The sequence below is a fragment of the Psammomys obesus genome, unplaced genomic scaffold, assembly GCF_907164565.1.
Source record: "Psammomys obesus unplaced genomic scaffold, mPsaObe1.curated_primary_1811, whole genome shotgun sequence".
NCBI lineage: Eukaryota > Metazoa > Chordata > Mammalia > Rodentia > Muridae > Psammomys > Psammomys obesus.
The window spans coordinates 15,894,337-15,918,265 of record NW_026596117.1 but is presented as its reverse complement, the minus strand read 5'-3'; the positions used below and the strand labels follow the sequence as shown (position 1 = coordinate 15,918,265).

The following is a 23,929-nucleotide window of genomic DNA, read 5'->3' as shown; positions in this document are numbered from 1 at the left end:
CAATTAGGAATAGTGCTTACACAAGATCTACCAATACTACTCCTAGGCATATATCCAAAACATGCTCAAGTATACAACAAGGGCATTTGCTCAACCATGTTCAAAGCAGCTTTATTAGTTATAGCCAGAATCTGGAAACAAACCAGTTGTCCCTTAGCTGAGGAATGAATATAGAAGTTGTGCTACATTTACAATGGAATACTACTCAGCAATTAAAAACAAGGAAATCATGAAATTTGCAGGCAAATGGTGGGATCTAGAAAAGATCATCATGAGTAAGGTATCTTAGAAGCAGAAGACACATATGCTATTTACTCACTTATAAGTGTATACTATACATATAATATAGGATAAACATACTAAAATATGTACCTCAAAAAGCTAAGCAAGAAGGAGGACCCTCAGTAAGATGATCAGTCCTCACTCAGAAAGGCAAAAAGTATGGACACTGGAAGAGGGAGAAAACAGAGAACATGACAGGAGCCTACCACAGAGGTCTGCTGAAAGATTCTACCCAGCAAGGTATCAAAGCAGATGCTGAGACTCATAAGCAAACTTTGGGCAGAGTGCAGGGAATCTTATGAAATAAGGTGAAGATAGAAATTGTTGGAGAGGACAGGAGCTCCACGAGGAGGGCAACAGATCCAAAAAATCTGGGCACAGGGGTCTTTTCTGAGACTGATACTCCAACCAAGGACCATTCATGGAGATAACCTAGAACCTGCACACATGTAGCCCATGACTGCTCAGTGTCCAAGTGAGTTCCATAGTAAAGGGAACTGGGACTGTCTCTGACATGAACTGATTGGCTTGCTCTTTGATCACCTCCCCCTCTGGAGGAGCAGCCTTACCAGGCCACAGAGGCAGGCAATGCTGTCACTCCTGATGGGCTAGGGTCAGATGGAAGGGGATGAGGACCTCTCCTTTCAGTGGTCTTGGGGAGGTTCATGGGAGGAGATGAGGAAGGGGGTGGGATTGGGATGGGATGAGGGAGTCTTCTACAGTGGGAATACAAAGTGAATAAACTGTATTTTAAAAAAAGGTAAATAAGTTGCATATTTTTAACCTTTTATGTATTGTATTCAAATGGCATCTTTTCATATATATCTAAATTCACAAATATATATTGTATTTATATGGATTATGTATAAATACTGCACATTCTATATTTCCTATGATAAGCAATGGAGAGGGAAAATTCTGCACTTCAGACTGTTCAAACCTTTTAGCATCTTCATGAATGTACAGTCATTTTCGGACACAGAGAGAGGTAGAAAGAAGGAAGAGCAACAATGTAAAACCTGAGAATCAAGTGTAAGCATAAAGCACTGCAGGACTTGAATTTGGGGTCTGGGCTGCATTCTTTGGTTGGAAGAAATGGGAAATGTAGCCTACACAAAGTGTTCATGGAAGATGTGAGGCAAAATAAACAGATCTGTCTATTCCTGTCTACCAGATTAGCAGAGCCATGTGGCTGAACAAAAATTGGACAGGAATACAAATCTGATTGTTGGCCCCAGTTTTTCAAATTGTCATTTAATACTCTAAGACCTAATAAAATATGTAGCTCAGTAAGCATGAAAGACAGGAAATGTTTTTTTGAACGTCTATGAAATAGTTTTACACCCTCCAGTCAATTATAATACATCAACTATAAACTATTGCTATTTGCCACTAAGTGCTTCAAGACTGTCATCGCATTATCATTTCTTTTCCATTTTTAGTATTTAATTTGCTGAAGTTCTTGCTAAACTTAAGAGGCTAAACATAAGATTATTGTTCTTAAAGAACTACAGTTAAATGATGTGTAGACACTGGCAGTTCTTAATATATTTTGATAAGCAAATGATTAAAATAACATCATAATTTTAAAGTTTCCGTTTTTATTCTTCAGATCTCCTTGAAGAACTTGACACTGGGAGCACTGCTCAATATTTCATGACCTGGGCTCATACTGGGTTAGTGCTCTCCCATAGAAGGAGGGTGCTGTTTAGTAGTTAGTAACACACCTCTGTTACCTATGTTCTTTCCATAGAAAAAATATATAAAATTTGCATGGCACTGTATATTATCTGTGTTAATGGAAATTATTTCATTCTAAGAATCTTTAACAAAACTTTTAAAAAGCAAGTGAAATAAAGACAATCATTACATTCAGGCATGGGCATTTAAATTTTGAAAAAAGGACTAAATGATGACACAGAAAATAGAGTATTTGGCCTTGGTTACAGGAAAATAATTTAAAAAGTGCTGAGTTTCTTTGTTTAAAATTTATCAGTGGACAAGCTGGCAAAATGGCTTTGTGGGTAAAATCCTGGCCCTAGAGACTTGATGATCTGAAATTGATTTCCGCAACCCACATAAAGACAATAGGAAGAAACCTGTTCTGCAATGTTGTCCTCCAATCTCTTTACATATAGGAACATACTCCCACCTAACTCATATTCACAATGATGATGATATTTATTTTAAATACAGCAGTCGTTATTCAAGTTGAAGTTATTCTTTTGTACTTTCTCAGTTTAGGCAGGATATCATGCCATAAATATGATCTTTTTTTTCAGAATTTTTTTATTAATTACAGTTTATTCACTTTGCATCCCACCAGTAGTTCCCTCCCTCTCCTCCAAGCCCCACCTTCCCTTCCTCTTTTCCATCCATGCCCCTCTCCCAGTCCACTGATAGGGGATGTCCTCCTCCCCTTCTGATTCCAGTCTATCAGATCTCATCAGTAGTGGCTGCATTGTCTTCCTCTGCAGCTTGGTAAGGCTACACCCCCTCCCTCCCACTGAGGGGGAAGTGATCAAAGAGCAAGCCAATCAATCAGTTCACATCAGAGACAGTCCCAGTTCCCTTAGCTAAGGAACCCACTTGGACACTGAGCTGCCATGGGCTACAACTGTGCAGGGCTTCTATGTTATCTCCATGAATGGCCCTTGGTTCGAGTATCAATCTCAGAAAAGACTCCTGTGCCCAGATTTTTTGGTTCTGTTACTATCGTGGTGGAGCTCCTGTCCTCTCCAGATAAATATGATCTTTTAAAATGATATAAACTTTTGAGAGTCACAGATTTGTGGATTAAAGCAAGTCGTCAGACCTTTTCAGCTAGCAATATCTTCTTTTAAACATCACAAGACCTAAGAGGAAAGCTAACCTCTTGAAAAATAACGTGAAAATATTGTATTAATATTAATGTATCAAAAATGAGTTATTTGATCCCATGAGCCTCATGGCACACATTACAGCAGCCTTACAAGCTGCTTGTTAAGGATAGATGTCTTAACTGTCTTTATTTGAGTTTGGGCATAATCTGCTCTGAGAGTATTTACTGGAATCAGAAATGCACTGTCATTTTGTCAATGTTGGTAAAATAAATGCTTACTTTCATAAGTTCTTGGAACAGAAGAAAATGTTAAAAAAGAACAGCAAGCTGGAGTTTTGGGCTCACAAAACACTTGGGTGTTAATCTTGGATCTAACAGTAACAAAGTTGTCCTTGTGAAAATCACCCAACTTGTGCTTGTATTATTTCTTTGAGCATGAATGACACCATGAAAAATGCTCAGATCATTTGCTGGAACTGTCAATAAATGTTAGAGACTGCATTAAAGCTATTATAATTGCTGTTATAAGAATGAAATTTCAGTTAATCATGTAATTGTTAAGTGTATTAGAATTATTAAAATCATTTTAACCCATGAGTTGATGCGTATGTACATTAGTCACTGAGATTGGAAATATGGTGTGAACCAGTATAAACTTACAGAAACCAGGGAGACTGTAACAACTTTGACTCTTAGCTACTGCTGGGTTTTAACCTTAAAATAGACCTAACTCTCTAAAAGTAAGTTGATTCTGTGTGCCATTCATTGCTGAAAATCCAAATGTACTTGTGAAATACAAATCAAAGAGACATATTTGATGTTATTAATGTTTTGCTTTGCCATACTGATATGAGTTCTTATATTATTGTCCAACATACATGATAGTTCCCCTCCTCTGCCTTCCAAGTGCTGGAATAACAGGTGTGAATAACCAAAACCAGCATCAACATGTATCTTAAATAGCTTTAGCTACAGTTCCACTTACGTAAAATAGTGAAGTACAAAAGAATTGTAAGACATGGGGTCTCACAGCTCAGGAGTTCAAGATCGCGCCCTTCCCAGAAACTCCCACAGACCACAAGTCGTTGCAAAAGCAAGAGGTTTATTAACCATTGTGCAATGGGTTTACCCCTGCTGGTCAGCAAAGAGTGGCACCAGGAGACAAAAGCCTTAGGTTTTTAAAAGAAAAATTGTGTGAAATTTGAAGTTGCAGTTTAGGCAATTTAGGATTGGATGAGGAAGCTATAAAGTAAGATAATTGGTTAGTCTTAGGTGCTCAAGCTTGGCCAGTCCTGCCACTTGTGGATGCAGCTGCAATTGAAGGTGGGGGTGGTTAGCTCATCCTTGAAGATTAGGGCTGCGAGCTCTTGGATGGAGGTCAGAAGCTACTCAGAAGAAGTCTGGGTTGGTTGCTAAGAAACACTATCTCGAAGATAAGGGTCTGGTTATTCTTTTTGCTGAGTGAAGGTCATTGCTTGCTCGCTTTTTTAATATCTGTCCTCACAGATAGGTCACATTTCTCCGTTCTCTGGAAAGGTACTAAGAGGCGTTAGCTTAACCTGAACCTAAAACTCAAAATTATAGGCTTTAGAAGACATATAGGTTACAAAGTTAGTCTAACCCTTTCAGAATCTTGCACTAATGGAATAGAAATGGCAAGAACACGTGTTGTGTCCCTAATCTTAATGGAAATGCTTTGAGTTTGTCTTCATTTTAGAAGAATGTTAGCTACATTGTTATACACCACCTTTATTATGTCCAGAAATGCTCTTCCATCACTAAACTCTCTATTACTTTACCATGTAGAACTGTTGAATTATTTTTGTCAGAGGGATGATCACATTATTTCTGTCTTTGAGTCTATTATGAATAGATAGCATTTACTGATTTGTATTCGATGAACTATGCTTGCATCTCTGAAATGAAGCCATCTTGGTGTTCATGAATGTAACTTTCATATTATCTTGGACTTTTTTGGGAGTATAATCTAGCTCAGCTACTCTAAAAACATTATGCAGGTTACACCAAAAGCTAAAATAGGATCTACATATGACCTATTTTAAATCACTCATCCATATATGCTCAAAGTATTTTATAGCTTACTATAAAGGCACCTGTACATCCATGTTGGTTCCTGTCCTATTCACAATAGATAGGAAATGAAATCAACCCTGATGTCCATCAACTGAAAAATGAAAATGCAGTAGATATGTACAATGGAGTATCACTCAATTAAAGGATGAAATTTGCAGGCAGTTGATGGAACTGGAAAAGTTATATATGGTGAACTTTCCAATAGACAAATGTGGAATTTCTCTTTCAATTATGTCCTCCTGTATGTTGAACATGTAGAATGTGTGGAAACTACTAAACTCGAAGAGGGCTTTTGATGAAGGAGATGCATTTAGAGAAGGGGAGTGGTCGAGTACATTTGCAATGGTCATAGAGTAGAGGGATTATAGGGGCAGAAACACTAAAGCAGGTAGGTACAAGTGGGCCCATGTGCATGAAACACATATTGGGATCTATGATCTTGCAATGCAAGTAAAAATACAGTGAGAAAGGATACTAGAACACATGATATGAGGTAACAGCAGAAGAATAAAGGTTTAAGTGGGGCTGGGAGACTGTGGTGGCTTGAATAAGAATAGCCCCTATAGGCTCATTGATTAGATTGTTTTCTCCCCAGCTGGTACACTCTTAGGAAGGAGTAAGAGGAGAAGGATTGCAGATGTGTCTCTGACAGTGGACTCTGCAGTTTCCAAAGCCATGTCAAGTACACTTTCATTCCATTCTCTCTGTTTCTGTCTCAGTCTCTTGTCTGTCTGTCTCTGTATGTGTATGTTTCTTCATGTTGCTCATGGTTCAAAATGAAAAGCTCTCAGCTACTGTCCCAGTGTCATACCCATCTGGTTTGTGCCATAATGATAATTGACTAACCTTCTAAAACTCTGAGAAAGCCCTCAATTAAATGCCTTCTTTCATTAGATTTGCCCTGGTCATGGTGTCTTTTCACAGCAATAGGTCAGTAACAAAAGCAAGGACTGGGAAAAAAGGGGGTCAGAAGATGAATTAACCAAAATGAAGGATGTAGAAAGAAGCATACTCAAGTGCCATCCATTTGTTAGCTAATTTAAAATGTAATCTTTAAAATACGAATTTGAACAGAAATACTACACATTAGTGGACAGTACCACAAGCAGAGATGGGTTATTAAATGAAAACCTTAGTTCAAGGAATGGGTTTCCTTCCTAAAATTTTAGTCAGAAAGACCTCAATACCACTCTAAACAGTAGTCTTTTGCCATTACTCATGTTTGTTCCCCATAACTAGACTTTATTTTTATTGCTGGAAAAAAAAAACACATACATTTGTTGAGTTTATAGAGAAGCCAGTCCTGAGCTGACCAGGAACCTCTCCCCACTGCCATGCTTTTATAGCAATACTAGGCATTACACAGGCTGTTGGGAAGGAAAGGACATTAATGGCATTATCTAGCTCTTGACCCTGAAAGCCACAATACTGACCTGCCAGACAGGGTCTGTCCACTGGTACAATAATGCAATTCTATTTATGGGATAATCAGCTGCTTTCTTGAGTGGATTTGAGGTATGCCTCATAGGATGGGTATGGAAAACATGATCAAAACTCAAGTCTATGGAAGTCTTTGATTATAGAGGAGTACCTGTAGATGTCGTTCTTGTAAATGGCCAATTGCTCAAACTGCCTTATAAGTATTTATGTTTATATCCATGAGCTTGTGCTGGTCCTAGCTTTGTGCAGAGAAACTTCTGATTTCAGTGGATAGAGGTTACTCTTAATGTATTGGGAACTACTGAGTGCTCACTCATGGACAGAACATCTAAATCACTACCATCACCTTACAAAGCTTCATGGATAGTCTAGGAAAAGGAGACAAAAGGATTGTAAGAAGACTGTGGTTCATTGCTGTCCTTTGGACATGGATTTTCGACATACAAACTCACAGCATCTCTAATAGCCTACCTAGAATCACACCAGTTAAAATTTCTAGCTTGAAGCAGCTCATGGCTTATAAACCCATCCCCTACATGGGGACCTATTAAGATTTGGTAGTTTCTTGAAGAGAAAAGGTTATCTTTCTTTAGGATTATAGCTATTAGAAGGTAGTTACGACTTCAGTAGATGTTCCTATGGACACGTTCATATGGTTAGAACTAATAAGTCTAAACATGTTAAAATAAACAAATAGTTATAAGAAAAGAACATGAAGTTGGGAAGGAAATGTGATGTTAGAGTCCTGGGGGAGATTGAGTGAGTGAGTAGTAAAGGGTGGTGCTATGAAGATTGGATACTCTATAAAATATATATATATATAAAAGTCAGGTTTTGTAAGGAAGATCCAGTAGATAAAACTATAAAGAATTTTTTTTAAACTGGGCAGTTATAGGAAATCTAGTTTTACCTTGATTTTATTTATTTTTTATCACAGTTTCTCAAGTACCCCATTTACATAACAAGACACATCATGAATGTCCAGAAAAGCATCTCTAACTAAAATAAGGTTCTGTTAAGATATCTACACTGGTGAAAGAAGGACACGTATTTTCCCAACTTTTATTAATTACACATTATTCACTTTGTATCCCCCCCATAAGCCCATCCATCCTCCCCTTCTTTTTTTCTTTTTTTATAATTGAATAAAGTTTATTTTGTTGTTGGAGAACATTTTCTTTTTTATTTTTTTTTCATTTTTTGTTCTTTTTTTAATTTTTATTTTTCTTTTTAGTTACAATTTGTTAACTCTGTGTCCCAGCTGTATCCCGCTCCCTCACTCCCTTCCCCTCCCCAATTCCCTCCCTGGTCTCCTCTCTGCCTCTTTCCAAGTCCACTGATAGGGGAGGACCTCCTCCCCTTTCATTTGACCCTGTTTTCCTTCCCCCTTCTTCACGCATGCCCCTCCCCAAGTCCACTGATAGGGGAGGTCCCCCTCTCCTTCCTTCTGATCTTAGTCTATCAGGTCTCATCGCTCCCCCCTCAGGGGGAGGTGATCAAAGAGCAGGCCAATAAGATTATGTCAGAGGCAGTCCCTCTTCCCATTACTATGTAACCCTTTTTTAATTAGACCTAACAAATATTGGTCTAATTGGACTTAATGCCTGCTCATCAGGAGAGAATTTATGATGCTACTATAAACATAGCCACCTACCAGTAACTGAAATGCTCATAAACTTGAGAGGAAAACATGCGACCACCAGTTTTCTAACTCAGTATATTTTCATTCTTTCTTTTATCTTCCTCCTTTTTTAATTTTAATTTTAATGTTTTACAACGTTTTCATTATATGTCCCAATTGAAGCTCCCTCCCTCAACTCCTCCCAGTCCATCCCTCTCTCTTTCTTCCTCCGTATCTCCTTCACCTAGTCCACCTAAAGAGGGAGTTTCCTCCTCTGCCATCTGACCACAGCTTATCAAGTCTCATCAGGATGGCCTGGATCCTCTTTCTCTGTGATCTGGTAAGGCTGCATCACCAGGTACAAGTGATAAGGAGACCAAAAAAGCTAAAAAATATGAGCCCAGGGTTCCTGAAAGGACAGATGCACCAACAAAGGAAAGTATGAATGGAGTGTACCTAAACCCCCTCCTCAGATGTAGCTGATGGGCATTTCAGTCTTCATGTGGGAATCTGAGTAAGGGGAGCAGGGACTGCCTCTGTCATGAACTTGGTTGCCCGCCCTTTGAACCAGTACATTTTCTAACCATTTCAAAATATTTATCTTTATACCCACAGATATGTGCAACTCTTACTGCTCATCAAAGAGACTTCTTTTTGCAAGAGATGGAGACAAATGCATAGATACATAACTGGGGAAAATGGAGATTAAATGGCTTTAGGATGCCCAGTCCCAAGTGATACATCTTCAGTAAAATTCCTAAACCCAAAGATAAGTGGAAATCATGGGAGAGTGGGAACATTGTAATAATGAATGTCTAAGAATGCCTACTGAGAGATCATGTCATGTAGGCATGCCAAGGAAATACACCTATGAATTATCAGGAACTTACTTGCCTAACCAAGATCATCATGACAACACCAGTTGCAGGCAGGAGAAATTTTACAAGGTTTCACCCCTAGATAAATTGCTACAGGAGGTCAATTGTGGCTGAGCATGAGAGAGCCAGTTGCCCTCAGGAAAATCCCACAAGATAATTTGTCCAATTCCAAGTGATCAGCCCTGGACAAATGCACATATGAACTATGATAAATGGATGCAGGGGGGTTATATATACATCTGCACATATACATTTACATACATATTTGCATGTACATGTAACATTAATATTTAAAGAAAAAATTGTGAATTTGGAAGGGAGGAAGGAGAAGAAGAAAAGAGGAAAGAGTGTTGTATGTACAGTTCTCCTGTGTGGTTATCAAAATACTAATATTAAAAAAATAAAAGTAAAACATACCGAAGTCTTGTTTTTATTCTTCCTGTCTCTTTTGGTTTTTCCTTTATTGTTGCTAGTAAAATAATGCAAGGTTCCATATTCCATCAGTGCGGCAAACACAAAAATGAAACAAACAGAGACAAAGAGATCCATTGCTGTCACATATGAAACCTTAGGTAAAGATTTTCTGGCAATTGTACTGAGGGTTGTCATGGTCAAAACCGTAGTGATTCCTGTGAAAAAGGAGGAAAATAATAGATGATTAAAAGTAATATAACGGAACATTTGTATCCTTTTGTCTAATTTGACAGTATTGTAAGCTGAAATAAACAATGGAAACAAAAGGATATGATTGCCAGAAAGAACTGCCGGTAACCATGGCTACCCTATGTTCACTGTGTTCTTTGTGCAGGAAATTTTAATGATTTAAATTACTTTGGATTACAGGTTGGCTCCTACTATTCAGTCTTCCTGTCCTCCATAGTTAAAAAAAAATAACCATTTTTAGTAGACAGGTGATTTTCTGAAAAACATCTTCGTTGGCCACCTTCTCTGAAACAGAGGTGACCACGGGGTAAGATCTTGCCAGTGGAAAAAGCAAGAAATTAGTGTCCAGAAGAAGACACTTCAGTGCTTGAGGTGCCCTGCATTTTTTCCATTATTTTTTTGGTCTGTTTGTTTTGTTTTCTCTCTTTTTTTTTCTTTTTGTCTACTGTGATACAAAGACCTGAAGCCAGTAAACACCTTAAACCATAAGACTTTTTGTTTATGTATATCCACATAGTTTGTATGTGTACCACATGGCACACCACGTGGTATGTGCACCAAGTATTGTGAGGAAAAGCCACAAGACAGATCAGATTCCCTGGAACTGTAGCTACAGATGGTTGTGAGTCATTATGGAGGTGCTGGAAAAGAGCCTGGGTCTTCTGCAAGAATGTTAACTATCATGTTATCTTTCCAGCTCCCACTACCCCTATTCTTATCCACGAGTGGAATGTTTAATGCACTTAAATGTAGTAAGTATAATGCTAAATAACTTTTGAGTTGTAAATATGAGCAGAATGGCAAGATCTTTAATTTAAAAATCCAGTAGATAGGGCTACAGAAACGTCTTTAGTAGGGAGCAAGCAGCAGGAACCATTTTCTCTCATGTGTCACTGAAACATGCTGTAGTAACTCTCCAACATGCACATCATGGATAATTAGTATTAGAAATAAAAATGATACACCTGTGGTAGATTTTGGTAAATGTGAGCAAATTTAGGTTCCATTTCTGAGTTCCAGTTATTTGCTCTGTGAGCTTAAGAACCATGTCTTAATGACATTTTCTCATACCTATAGGTTACTGCCACCAGCATCCCCAGAAAGTAAGTAATCATTTTATTACCATGTGAATAACTTTCCATACGTCATTTAACTAGGAACACAAAATATGTTAAGCAATGAAGATAAAAAAATTAGATATATAAATTTTGTGCACTCACTCTGTTTACACCTAGGAAAAGACCCCCTAATTTTTTTTTCTGGTACTTGATACTGCAGGATCTATTGATCACATTTTTACATGATTTGCATTTTACTGATCATTAAATGAACTTGTTTGCCAGCTATCATAGAAATGACAAGAAAACCTAATCATCAAAGAAAATAAAGTTAACTCAACTTTACATTTTAGATAAATTACGATTGTATTGAGATTCAATCTTTACACAGAAAAATGAATAACTTGATTAATAATCTATTTTTTAAATTACAAGTGTAATTTCTAATTCATACTTTAAAAAATAGATTATTCTCTTCCTCTAACAGTGTGTTGTAGTGATCATATTATATAAGAAAATAATTCACTGGTTTTATGCACGTTTATAAGAATGACAATTTATTTTATTTGTAGTGATATACAAGGAAATTCTAAGAGTAACAAAATAATTATACTGTTTTTGATGTTACAGAAGCCAAGACGCTTCACATTCTTTCCAGATATCTTTCTTTTGGAAGAGCTAAGCGTTGATAAGAGATTCCAGCATTCACCAGTAAATGAATCTTGATTAATTGTGATTCTTCTAAAACAAAACCAATTTTGTTATAAAGCAATTAAAATATTGATTAAATGAGATTCATATATCTCCCAATTTTTTGAAATTTTTTCATTCAATGTGTTAATTCTTATATATATTTAATTTCTGTTTACAAGAAAAATATGAGGTTTTCTAATTCCAAGTTCTTTACCATGTGATTTTCTCTTTTTTAAGTCCTTTGATTTGGTGTAATATTAAACTTTTTTATTCATTATTACATCATTGTAGTCTAGGGACTATTTATAACATACACATCAATGAAGTTTTATTTCTTAATCTTTATTTTTTTTTATTAGGTAATAGTATAGACTTACCAAGGGATGTTCTGGCAGGCACTGCATCTTTATTGATCCAGAAAGACACCCAAGAAAGAACAACTGTTAGAATGCACGGAATGTATGTCTGGATTGTGAAATAGCCCATCCTTCTGCTCAGGTCAAAAAAAATAGTCATGATGATATAATCTCCTAGAAGAAATAGATATGTTTTAAAGTAAGTAAAATACATAAAATGTAATCCTACTTTATACACCTTAGTAACAACAGCGTTCACTGCCAGCATTATTCATTGATGGCTTATTTTCTCCTTACCAGAGATGGTGTGAGAGATTTCAGTTGAATTTCGTAACCCTACAAATGCAAACTGATATAATCTCCAGTACTTAGGGTCAGCGACCTCCACAGAAGGCTTTTTCCACTTGTATTCAATTTCATTTTTGGGGTATCCATCTAGAGAGAAAATTGTAATAAAATATATGGAGTTTAGCAAAATTCAAACAAATTCCCATTGCAATAGCAGCAACATCCAAACAATGGCTACTGAAAATTCTCGTCTAATTCAGAAGCTTGTAAAATATAGAAAACACTAACTTAAATGTATGTGTGTGTTGTGTGTGTGTGTATGTGTGTGTGCGCGCACACACACTTTAAAGAATTATATAACAGTTATGATTACAGGTGTGAGTTTTCTTTTAGCAGTACTTACATATGAATGACAGGTACGCGTTTTCTTCAAGTAGCTTTTGAATGACAGAAATGTGTTGCTCTTACCCTATTGTCCTTTTTTACACATCTCAATCTTTCTCAGACGTCATTGGCTGAGACCTTGGGAATCAGGTCAGAATCTCATGTGCTAGAATTACTAGTCTACACCACTAAAGCCTGTTAATTTTAATTTCCCTCTAGACTTTTGCACTGAAATACTGTCAAAATAACACAAGATGTTATCAAGAAGTTTTTAAAATATCTTCATGTCCAGTTTGATTGCAAGTCTACCTTTCCGGTTATAATTTTTCATATGAGTTCTGTGGCTAAAAAGTTTCCCTATTTGTAATCATTTATAAATTTTGAAAATATTTTAGTAAAAATAAAACTTTATTTTTTTTCTACACAGAGTTGGGATCTTTAAGAAAGAACAATGACTGCCATGCCATCAATATTCACCTATTCAGTATGTCTTGAGTAATCATGTCTTAGCTGGGAATTGAAATTTATCTCCTGATTAATATTTTCCTGGGACAAAGTTTGAGAAACATAGAACTGGGATCTGAGATGATTATTATATAAGTATGTTGTAGTCTGGCAAACATTAATATATTCTACGAAGTTATTAATGGAGTCAAAAGAATTTGAGGGGTAAATAAGAAACAAAGTTGAATAAAACTTGTGAGTGGCAAATCCATACCCTGAAGGGAGTGGCTGAAGCTCTAAACAAAAATAGTGATTTTTAAAAAGGAAAAGAGACTTACTAACTTATCAATCTAATCAATAGCACTTTCAAAATGACTATATATTTCTAAGACTTGATTATTATCTCAGTAAGTAGATATTTATATGAAATATACATGAGCATAAACATATTAATAATTATTGAATGTAATTAATAGTTCAATAAAACATAACTATCATGTTGTAAAAAATACTAGATTGATTTTTATTTTCAGATTACTGATATCTTAAGACTTTTCTGCATTCATTAATACCTCTTTAATTAAACAGACTTATGTGTAATTTGGCATTTTTAGTTCATTAAAATCTTCTCAACTATTTTCTATTCTCACAGTTCATACTTTTCATTCGATCCATTTTTCACATATAGTTTAAAAGCCAAACTAATAAGATTAAATTTTGCCTTAGGGAGATTAATATAATTTTTTTAAAACTTAATTCTTCTTATTATTATTATTTACAATTAACTTGTTTGAAAACATTCCAGTGCAAGCCTAAATTCACAGCTCCTTTGAGTAGTCAATTAATTTTTTGTTTTGTTTGTTTTTTCTTTTTTTCAGCATTTACAGTTTGGTTTTGTTTTTATCTTATTTTATTATTCTTTAGATGCCCATTTGTTTACTAAGGAAAGACAGAAAAGGTGTGGATTCAAATGAGAAGGGCATCAAGGGACATTTTGGAGGCGTTGAAGAAGAGGAAATTGAAATCAAAATATATTGTATTAAAACTCTATTTTCAGAAGACTCCAACCAAGAAACATGCATGGAGATAACTTAGAACCCCTGCACTATGTAGCCCATGGCAGCTCAGTATCCAAGTGGGTTTCCCTAGTAAGGAGAACAGGGACTGTTTCTCTGATGTGAACTCAGTGGCTAGGTCTTTGATCACCTCCCCCTGATAGAGAAGCAACCTCCCAGGCCACAGAGGAAGACAGTGCAGCCAGGCCTGATGAAAATTGATAGGTTAGGGTCATCTGGAAGAGGTTGAGGACCTTCCCTCACAGTAGACTTAGAGAGGGGCAGGGGAAGAGATGAGGGAGAGAGGGTGGAATTGGGAGGGAATGAAGACGGGGGCTTCAGCTGGGATACAACGTGAATAAACTGTGATTAATATAAAAAAATTAAAAACTATGTTATTTTTAAAATATATTTTCAATAAAAACAAAATAAAAAAGCAAAAGGCTATAAAATAAAACTAAAAGCTGTGAAGATTACATTGTAGTATGTATTCACTATACTATACATTTATTTTCAATTTTTCATGTAAAAGCAACAAATAAATATATTTTAGTCTTACTTTACTTAAAAATGAAGACTATTCACCATAATTCTAATACTATATTTTATTTCAGTTTGCATATTTTATGAAGTATTTTGAAGCTAAAATTTGTAGAATTATCATTTTTTTTTCACTTACAGCTTGAAAATTCCAGGGGACAGGAATGTTCATCCATAGGAAAGTTATGAAGTTGAAGGTAACATTCTGCATTGATTGTTAATCTGTTTATAAGAAAAAAGTATCACATTAAAATAGTTTAAATTATCAAAAACCACTTATGTTTTAAAACATAATTTGGACCTCTTATAATGGACTGTGGTATAATAGAATGCTAAGATAACCTTAAAGTTTAATGATAAGTATTCCATCATTCTGTATTTCTCCTTGAGCCAATTAAATAGCTACTCCATACACTTCAGTCTTTACACTTACATTCAAAAAACACAAAACTTCTGGAATGTCATGAGCACATATATTCAAATACATTCAAATGCATGGGAAAGTAATTCATTATACAAGGTTGTGCACAGTTTTTTTTTTTTTTTCCTCTGAATTTAGGCAACTCCAAGGAGATGCCAAAGGTAAAAGGGAAAACCCCATGAGGCCTCAATCCTGTACAAGGAATTATAGGCAACAGAGGAAAACTGGGATCTGGAGAGGTGATCTCCCTAAGAAAGAAAACACCTATTGGTCCTCCAGCACCAAACAGTCAGCCCTGAAAACATACACAAGTAACTCTACATGGACTGAGCACATTATATTTAGGAATATGTATGTATATGAATACACACACACACACACACACACACACACACACATATATATATATATATATATATATATATATATATATATATATATATATATAATTAGTAATAAAAGAGGCCATGAATTTGAAGGAGAGGACAGAGAGGTACATGAAAGGGTTTGGAGAGAGGAAAGGGGATGGGGAAAATGTAACTATCTTATAATCTCAAAAGCAAAATTAAAAGAGTGAAAATAATGAAATTACTTTTAATGACCAATATGTCTAGGGGGATAAATTGAGTAGATTTAAGCTCACACATCAATCTTTTCATGGTGATGTTTTACTACAGTGCTAAATATCATAATAATATTAAATTCCAAAGGAAAATGACAGTAATTCCCTTTGTATATTCAGCAATATCAGCCAAGGCTGGAGAGATGACCCAGCAGCTAAGCGCACTCAGTGATCTTGAGGGAAATCATTTCCATCCCCAGTATCCACAGAGTGGATCACAGCCATCCATAACTCCAGGTCCGGGGCATCCCTTTCTACCAGGCAGAAGTGTGGTAAACATGGAAGCAAGGCTGAGTGGTGGTTGGTGACACACACCTTTAATCCCGGCCCTGAGGAGGCAGAGGCAAGTGGATCTCTGAGTTCAAGGCCAACCTGATCTACTGTGTGAGTTCTAGGACCGCCAAAGCTACACAGAACTCTGACTCAAAATAATTGCAGGGGAAATTCATACACATTTAAAATGAAAGTATTTACAAACACCATCGAATGAATGAATGAATTAAAACTAAAGTACGATCTGAAACCTTCTCTGCTTCCAAGTGGGAAGTCCGAGCGCTTTTCCCTTACCTCTCATTTAACAGCAACTCTGATTAGGAAATCATGTCACCAAACAGTTCCCCGTTTTAGATTTTAACAAATGAAAGGGAGCCCCATGTCCTGCTCTGCTGGCTTGAAGAATTCCTGTTTGAGAACTGACAATGTAACTTCAGGTAACAATCAGTATTACCTCAGAGTGTACAGAACCCTCCCGTCACTCCAAATCCGCAGCAGGCGATTCGGCGTCGTTATCCAGTGTGCATCAGATTTTCTTGAGTTCCGGAAGAAAGTGTCGGGAATCCAAATTTTCCCCACCATGTTGCTGTTAAGCATAAGTACTTTCATCGTGCTATTGAACTTTAAACGGCTGTCAAACCAGGTTTGGGCAAAAATTATATCTATTGTGTACTCCTGCAAGATGAAAAAAAATATATATATATATATTAATAATGATACGATTTTAGATGCTTTCCTCAGACATTTGAATTTCATAGTACAAATTTCCTATAAATGAATAGCACTTAGATTCAGTCTCTTTGAAGAAAGAATTGTGGTATTTTAAACGTTCTTTCAAGTGACTCACATAAAGTAAAATCTAATAATTCCAGATGTCTTCTGTGGTTTTAATTGTTTTTATCTTCAGTTCCATAATTAATAATTACGTTATTGCTAACAATGTTGGTTATGTCTACATTATAGCTTCCATAAACATGTCCAAAACTAAGGAGCAAATATTCATTAAATTATCTAAAATCACTTAAAATGTCTAAAAGGTTCATTCCCATTATTTTAGTGCAGTACTGTTAAATGTCTTATTGACTATGCTGAAACCAACTAAGCAATTATAACATGCAAAACATCACCTTAATAGCTCTATATGCTATCCCATTATTAAAACTGTCTAACATACAGTGAAGTATACATCAAAACAATAACTTAAAAAAAAACCACTCAAATGTTGAAGGTAAAGAACTTTTCCCCCTGTCAAGGTTAATAATTTCCAATGGACATTTATAAGGCTGAATGTTAAATTCCTATTACAATTCTCATTTTGAGGACCTCGGCTGCAACACCCAGCTCTCAGAAAGCAACAACCACGAGAGAAAGTGTGGCTGTAAATCACAAATATCAGATCACATATTACCCACTTTTATAACCTGAAAAAATGTGTGCCATCTTATAAGCATTAAAATTTTTCATAAAACTTAAGGAAAGAACAATAATAAATGGTATAGAGGAGATGAACTGGAAAAAATGTGCCTCTGTGTGGACATTTGCTTGTATGTGTACTCGCCTATGGCATTAAAAGAGGAAGTAAAAACAATTTTAATATATGAAGTATCATATTGGCTACATTTAGCAGGGAAGATGGAGTCCTCATTCTTGATATGATATTTGCAATTGGTCAATTTGCCTGAAAGGAAATATTTACCATTAGAAATGAAAGCATGGCTGTGTGTTTGGTTAATGAATATTTAATATCTATTTTTAAGCCAGGGAGACTAATGAGTAAACAGTCTGGAATTCAACTTATCAATAGGGAAGTTGGAACAAATCCTAGACTGCAGGAAGAATATTTGTCATCTAGTTACTGGAATATAGAGATAAATTGAGAGAGGAAACCTCATTTTATCACACACATACGATGTAGACTCTTAATCATCTTACTGAGTGTCATCAGTGGTGTGCTTCATAATCTCTGCATCTCTTTAGCAAGTCAAATGTATGTCTAAATACACTGACACTGAAATGACTGCTTCTTGAACTATGTGGAAAATATCATCATTAAAAAAAGAAGTTATTATCTTTAACCCTTTTCTCACCTTCTTGTCAGGACAGATGTCACTACTAAATATTGGATTATCAATTGAGATTTATCTATAGATCCTCTTTACTTACTCAACAGATTAACACTTTGAAGCCCCAAACTAACTTTGCCAATGATGGAAAGTGGGTTTGTAACAGCAAATATAAACAAAGAAAAGGCTCAGCGCAGCCTGGAAAGGGAATGTGGATGATGCTATTTATCAGAATCAAGTCATATATTCATGTAAGTGCCTGCACTTACTTACCTGGCCAAAATTAAATTAGACCGGTTGGAGAGTCCACAGAACAACTGAGGCTGTGGCAGTTTTATTGAGAGCAAACAGACATTTTATGTTTTCATCAAAAACAGAATTTAATGGCAATTGCTGGGATCAATACAGTTGTAGTTGCTAGGATACAACGAGGTTTTCAAGTTACACAGGGTACACAAGATTAATATCTCAGACCAATTGTGCTGTCACGCTTCCATGCTTTCTTGACTACTAAGGAAACATATGGAGAATCACAAAGCAGCCTGAACACTTCAGTGCTTTTGGGAGTACACAGGTCTCCCAGGAACTGGAAGGCACACTGTGTCCCCGGAGCCATGGACTCTATCCTGAAAAGCTTGTGATGGATACTTCTCAAGACAGCCTGGCCAGGCCAACTCCATTCTTCTTCACACATTTGGATGGGCAAATACAGCAGAATATTTGCAACAAATCAAGCAGGATTGTACCTAGAAAATCTCCAGCATTCACTAGTATGAGGAGGCATACTGAGGAGGCAGAATTCCTGAGATGTTATCAAAAGTGGCATTTGAGGACTTTTTTTTTTTTCCAGTAACGAATTTGCAAACAACACAAGTACCTTCCGTCAGCTTCAAGGAATGTATTAATTCCAAGGCTGGGCAACAAACCTAAGGTGCTCTACCTGCATGGCCATATGCTCAGCATGGAACTTTGTTTCATAATACATAATTCCAAATGTGTTCATCGCTGTTGGAGGGGTTATGGTTTCTAAGAGGTCAAATTTTTCTAAATTGAAAATATTAAAGAAAGTGAAAGGTTTCTACTCACAATTATCCTATGGTCAAAAGAAAGAGAGGCAGAGCACATTTCTTGATAACTTGCCCTTCACAAAGCCTTTCAGGTGCTGTACTCCCAAGCCCTTTCAAACTGCTAATCCTTAATAAATGTCTCCCTGAGATAAGAAGGTTATTAAAGTCTGTGTCATTTTTTATGTAATCAAAAAATCCACTTTTGTTTATTCATTCATATTAGAGTAATTTCCAGAAAATGATCAAACTATGTTCTTGTACTTCATGTTCCTATTTAAAGGTTATAATCATCTGCATAAAAATAAAAAAAGTCAGAAATGGAGTTTCTATTGACTCAGAACCAGTACAATAGCTTCTAAGAAAAACATTTTAGATAAAGAACAGTACATTCGATACTTGAGATCTGACATGCCTTGTAAACTTTACTGTCTCCTTGAAATGTAACAAAAAAAAATGAATAAATGTGAAAAGGTGCTATTCTGACTCATAAGATAGCCAGACAAAGTCACAGGTGTATATTACTAACAGTATCCAAAGCTGTATATTACAACTATGTATCAGATAACTCAGTATTGCAGATGAGATTTTGTTTTCAGAATGAAAATATCTTCACACAACTACATAATCATTTTAAGCAATTAATATAAGATGTATAACACTATTGTGCACTTTGATTGATCCTTATCTTGTCTGTTTGCCTTTATAACATTTCCTTAAACTGTGTAGTCACATAGCCAAAGTAAATTATAAATCAAACCATAGTCATTTGGAAGATAAAATAAAGATGCAGACAGGGAGAGAGATGAATAGTGAACCCATATTATAGGAGTGTTAGTGGCAACAGTTCACAGACACCAGCTGTGAACTATTATCAATTTTCATAAAAACAGAAGCCTCTTGCAAATATCACAATGATTTAGGTACTTGATAGGCTTTATTTTCTGAAGTTTTTCTTTTTTCTTTATTATTTATTATGATTTATTCACTTTGTATTACCTCCCTCATCTCCTTCCAGTTCCACTCTCCCTTCTTGTCCAAGCCTTACATAATAAATGAGAGGCTTCTGGGCGTGTGTGTGTCAAAGATATACTTTCCTCAAATACACAGGATATTTTACATCTGTAGGCTTTTTTCAATTTAATATAGAATTCTCAATTTTTCTGAGACATATAGTACTAAATCCAAATTCTACTAAAAGTTGATTTTCTGTATGATGCTTAATCATATATATTTATTCGCAGAATTAAGTTTCATGATAGTCTGCATGTCATTACAAAGAGTAAAATATCAAACGTAGTGTGGCCACAGGACCACTAAACTCTAGCTGTGATATAGAGAAAAAGAACTGCTGCATCCTCAGGAAGACCATAGCACAACAGAAAGGTGAGTGCTAGCAACTGTGTCTAAACAGTAAGCACTCAGATCTTCTCAGAACTGCCTGCATGGATTTGTACTGATCAGTTTCTGCAGAGAAAGAGCAGGTAGGGTAGATGGACACGTGAAAGAGAGAGTAGGTAGGCCACTCATAGAATTGACTCATGTGGTATTGGAGGTATGACTAGTCTAAATTCTGCAGAGCAGACAGGTAGCTTGGGACAGAGAGCTTGGGAAGATCCTGCTCGTTGCTCAAGCTTGGCTTTCTAGAGGCCAAGACCCTGTTGAGGGACTGAATTTGTTCTTCTAAGCTCTCCTGTGACTGTGTGAAGATCATACCCGTACAGAAACTATTTTGCTTGATTCAAAATTTACTGTAGTGTGTGTTAGTAACTTAAAATACATTATCCAAAAGGTCTAGGATAGTATTTTTGATAAATAATTGGTAAGCTTAACCAAGGCAAAAATAACAGAAATCATTCATGGTAGTGCTATCATAGTGGTAATGTCTAGCTTGCTTTGGCTTTGGAAAGTCTAACAGAAATTAACTACCTCCCTATTTCTAGATAAGGGAAAAATTAGTACTTTCTGGTGGTAGGAAGAAATTTATCTCATGTTTTCTAATAGTGTTCACATTTATTTTCATGATGTCTCATCTCATCTTTTCATTCAGCTTTGTGTCATATTTCTCAACTGAATGGAAAAAATAAACTAAAAGAAATTACATTTATAGGTTCATGTTTGTCCTTTCACTGTATTCAAATTTCATCTAAATGCTCATCAATTCTAGAAAGAAATGCCTAATCCTGAAGACATGTGGTATTCAGAGAAATTCTCAGAAAAATGAAACCTGGAAAGTCATTAGGATGCAGAATTGGGTTTGAGAAGCATCATTTGTAAGATACAAGTGTATTCATATACACATTTAAATATTTCATTGCACAGATGACTAAATATAATCTTTCTCAAAGCATTCTCATTTTCTTTCTGGAGCCTATAATTTTGTGCAAAATAATTATTCTACATTCTCAAGCTCTGTCTTTTCATGCTCTCCTGATTTTTCTTGTCCTAATTGTGATGCAAGGAAGTGACTTCAAAGAGGTCTGCAACATTAAGAAATTTTGGTCAAAATTGCCACAACTATAACTTCACTGTTACACAGATAGCTTCTTCCTCTTTTCCTCTTTTATTCATTCCTTTCTCCCTCTCCTTATTTTCTCCCTCCATCTGTACCTCCATCCTCCTTTCCTTCCTTCCATCTTCATCTTTTCTTTCTTCCTCCCTCCTTCCCACAATTTCTCTCTCCCTACCAGAGTTACTGGTGATTGCATTATTAGGCTACATCCCCAGTTCCACATTTATTTTACAGCATAGGAAAGCATTACTCGTTATCAACTTTTCTTTTATAACAAATATCACTGAGCTCACCATTAGCAGTTTAAAACAATATGGATTCACGCATAGATCTTGACATCTATTTATCTACTTGCTAAAGACTATTTTTTTTTCAAAATGTGGCAGCTTCCCTGCTGTTTTCTTTTCCATCTCTCATAGCAAAAAGCGCTTATCTTTCAAACTCACAAGCATTTGCATACATTTTCATCAGAAAAGCAACAAAAAATATGACAAACTCTAATAAAATTACATTTTTTTTTTGGCCTGTGTCATGGTTCATCAGGATTGCATCCTTCCTGTTTAACCTGAGTTTGATCCTCAGAGGCCAGGTCACAGGTGACAGAAGGGAACTCTCTCCACAGGGTTGGCCTCTGAGTTCTACTTGCTGGCTGTGGTGCTTGCACCTACATGCACAAACATCATAAGTGCAAACACTTCAGGAATATGCAAACTAAAGCTACAAAACAAAACAGTTTTATTGAAGGCAAGAAATAAAATGTATTTGAATTTTGGGTACTTAAACATTATTATAATTTCAGTGTAATCAGTAAGTTCATGGCAAATGAGCATACCAGATCAAAGAGGCCAAGAGAGAGAAACATTATCCATGTATAACTGGTTTTTATGTGCTGGTGCTATATTAAAAATGTTTCATATTTTACTAAAATAAGATGTGTGGGAAAAAGTCAATTTTAAGTAATTGGTGACAAAAGGTAAAATAAGGTGCTTGAGTGAGGAAATTAAACTATAGTGGAAAGATTTTTACTATCACAAAAACCAAGAAAAAAAAAACTTAAAAGTCAAAACTGCAGGTGGGTTTCTTCAAACATAACAACCGTTTATCACTCCACAAATACCCAAATTATTTTCTCCACTCCACAGCACATGTAGGCTACTTAATCTGATAAGGTAAAAAAGACAAAGCCTTATTTCTCTGCCATATTTCTTGTTCATAATTTCTCAAGTTAATACACTTGGCTTAGTAACATTTCTTGTTAATATATTAAAAGATGAGAAAATATTTTCTTTGATGTACAAAAGCAACATCTCGAGATTTTTCTTCTTACATGTAGAAATAACTGAGAAGAAGAGAGAAAAGGTGGGTGAGGAAGCAACATACAGAGATTAGAAGCCATTGCATCCACTATTCTGATTCATAAGATAAAGTAGTGAAAATCAGACATTTAATTATCACTAGCACACAAATAAACTCAGACAAACACACAGACACACACACACAAACACACACACACAGAGCTTTGATAGTTTTCTACTCTGCTAAATACATGAAAAACTAAGCATCACAAATCTCTTCCTCATACTTGAAGAGAACCACCCTCTATTCCTATTTCATTTTGAACAGTGCTTCCGAATTTGCAGGTCTACATGTACATTTGTTTTAATTTTTTCCTGAGGTTTTTCTTTTAAAACTAATTTTATTTATTTATTATGCATTGATCTAATAAATAGGTCTTCATTAATTTTTCCCACTGACCACAAAAAAAAAAAAAGATTCATTTTCTTTATGATGGAGGTACCTTGAACTTAAACCAGAGCTTCAGAATTGTTATGGAACACTTTACTACTCAGATTTCTTTCTTGTTTCCTTCATTATTTATTTGTTCACTGTACACCCAAAACATAACCCACAAAACCCTAAACCCGAAGTTTGCACTTTATTTCATATAAAACAATGGCTGAGTTGACAGCAGGACTCCTGTGAATTGCTAAGATCTGAAGACTGACTATTCTTTTTTTTTTTTTTTTCAGTTTATTCACATTGCATCCCAACTGTAGTCCCCTCCCTCATTTCCACCCAATCTCACACTCCTTCCCTCATCTCCTCCCATAGCTCTCTCCAAGTCCACTGATAGAGGAGGTCCTCCTCCCCTTCCAGCTGACCCTAGCCTATTAGGTCTCATCAAGACTAGCTGCATTGTTTTCCTCTGTGGCCTGGCAAGGCTGCTTTCCTAACAGGGGGAGGTGATCAAAGAGCCAGCCACTGAGTTCATGTCAGAGACAGTCTCTGTTCCCCTTACTAGGGACCCCTCTGGATACTGAGATGCCATGGGCTACATCTGTGCAGGGGTTCTAGGT

General features: G+C 36.0%; 1 protein-coding gene across 1 annotated transcript in view; it reads right to left on the bottom strand.

Moving 5' to 3' along the window:
• Gabrg1 (gamma-aminobutyric acid type A receptor subunit gamma1) overlaps nucleotides 1–23,929 on the bottom strand; it is a 91,641-nt gene that overhangs the window by 14,798 nt on the left and 52,914 nt on the right. Inside the window, exons 4-8 of the mRNA XM_055629441.1 lie at nucleotides 16,388–16,608; nucleotides 14,757–14,839; nucleotides 12,204–12,341; nucleotides 11,928–12,080; nucleotides 9,554–9,765 (exon numbers count right to left, since the gene is read on the bottom strand). Coding sequence (XP_055485416.1) covers nucleotides 9,554–9,765; nucleotides 11,928–12,080; nucleotides 12,204–12,341; nucleotides 14,757–14,839; nucleotides 16,388–16,608 — 807 coding nt within the window. The remainder of the gene's footprint in view (nucleotides 1–9,553; nucleotides 9,766–11,927; nucleotides 12,081–12,203; nucleotides 12,342–14,756; nucleotides 14,840–16,387; nucleotides 16,609–23,929) is intronic.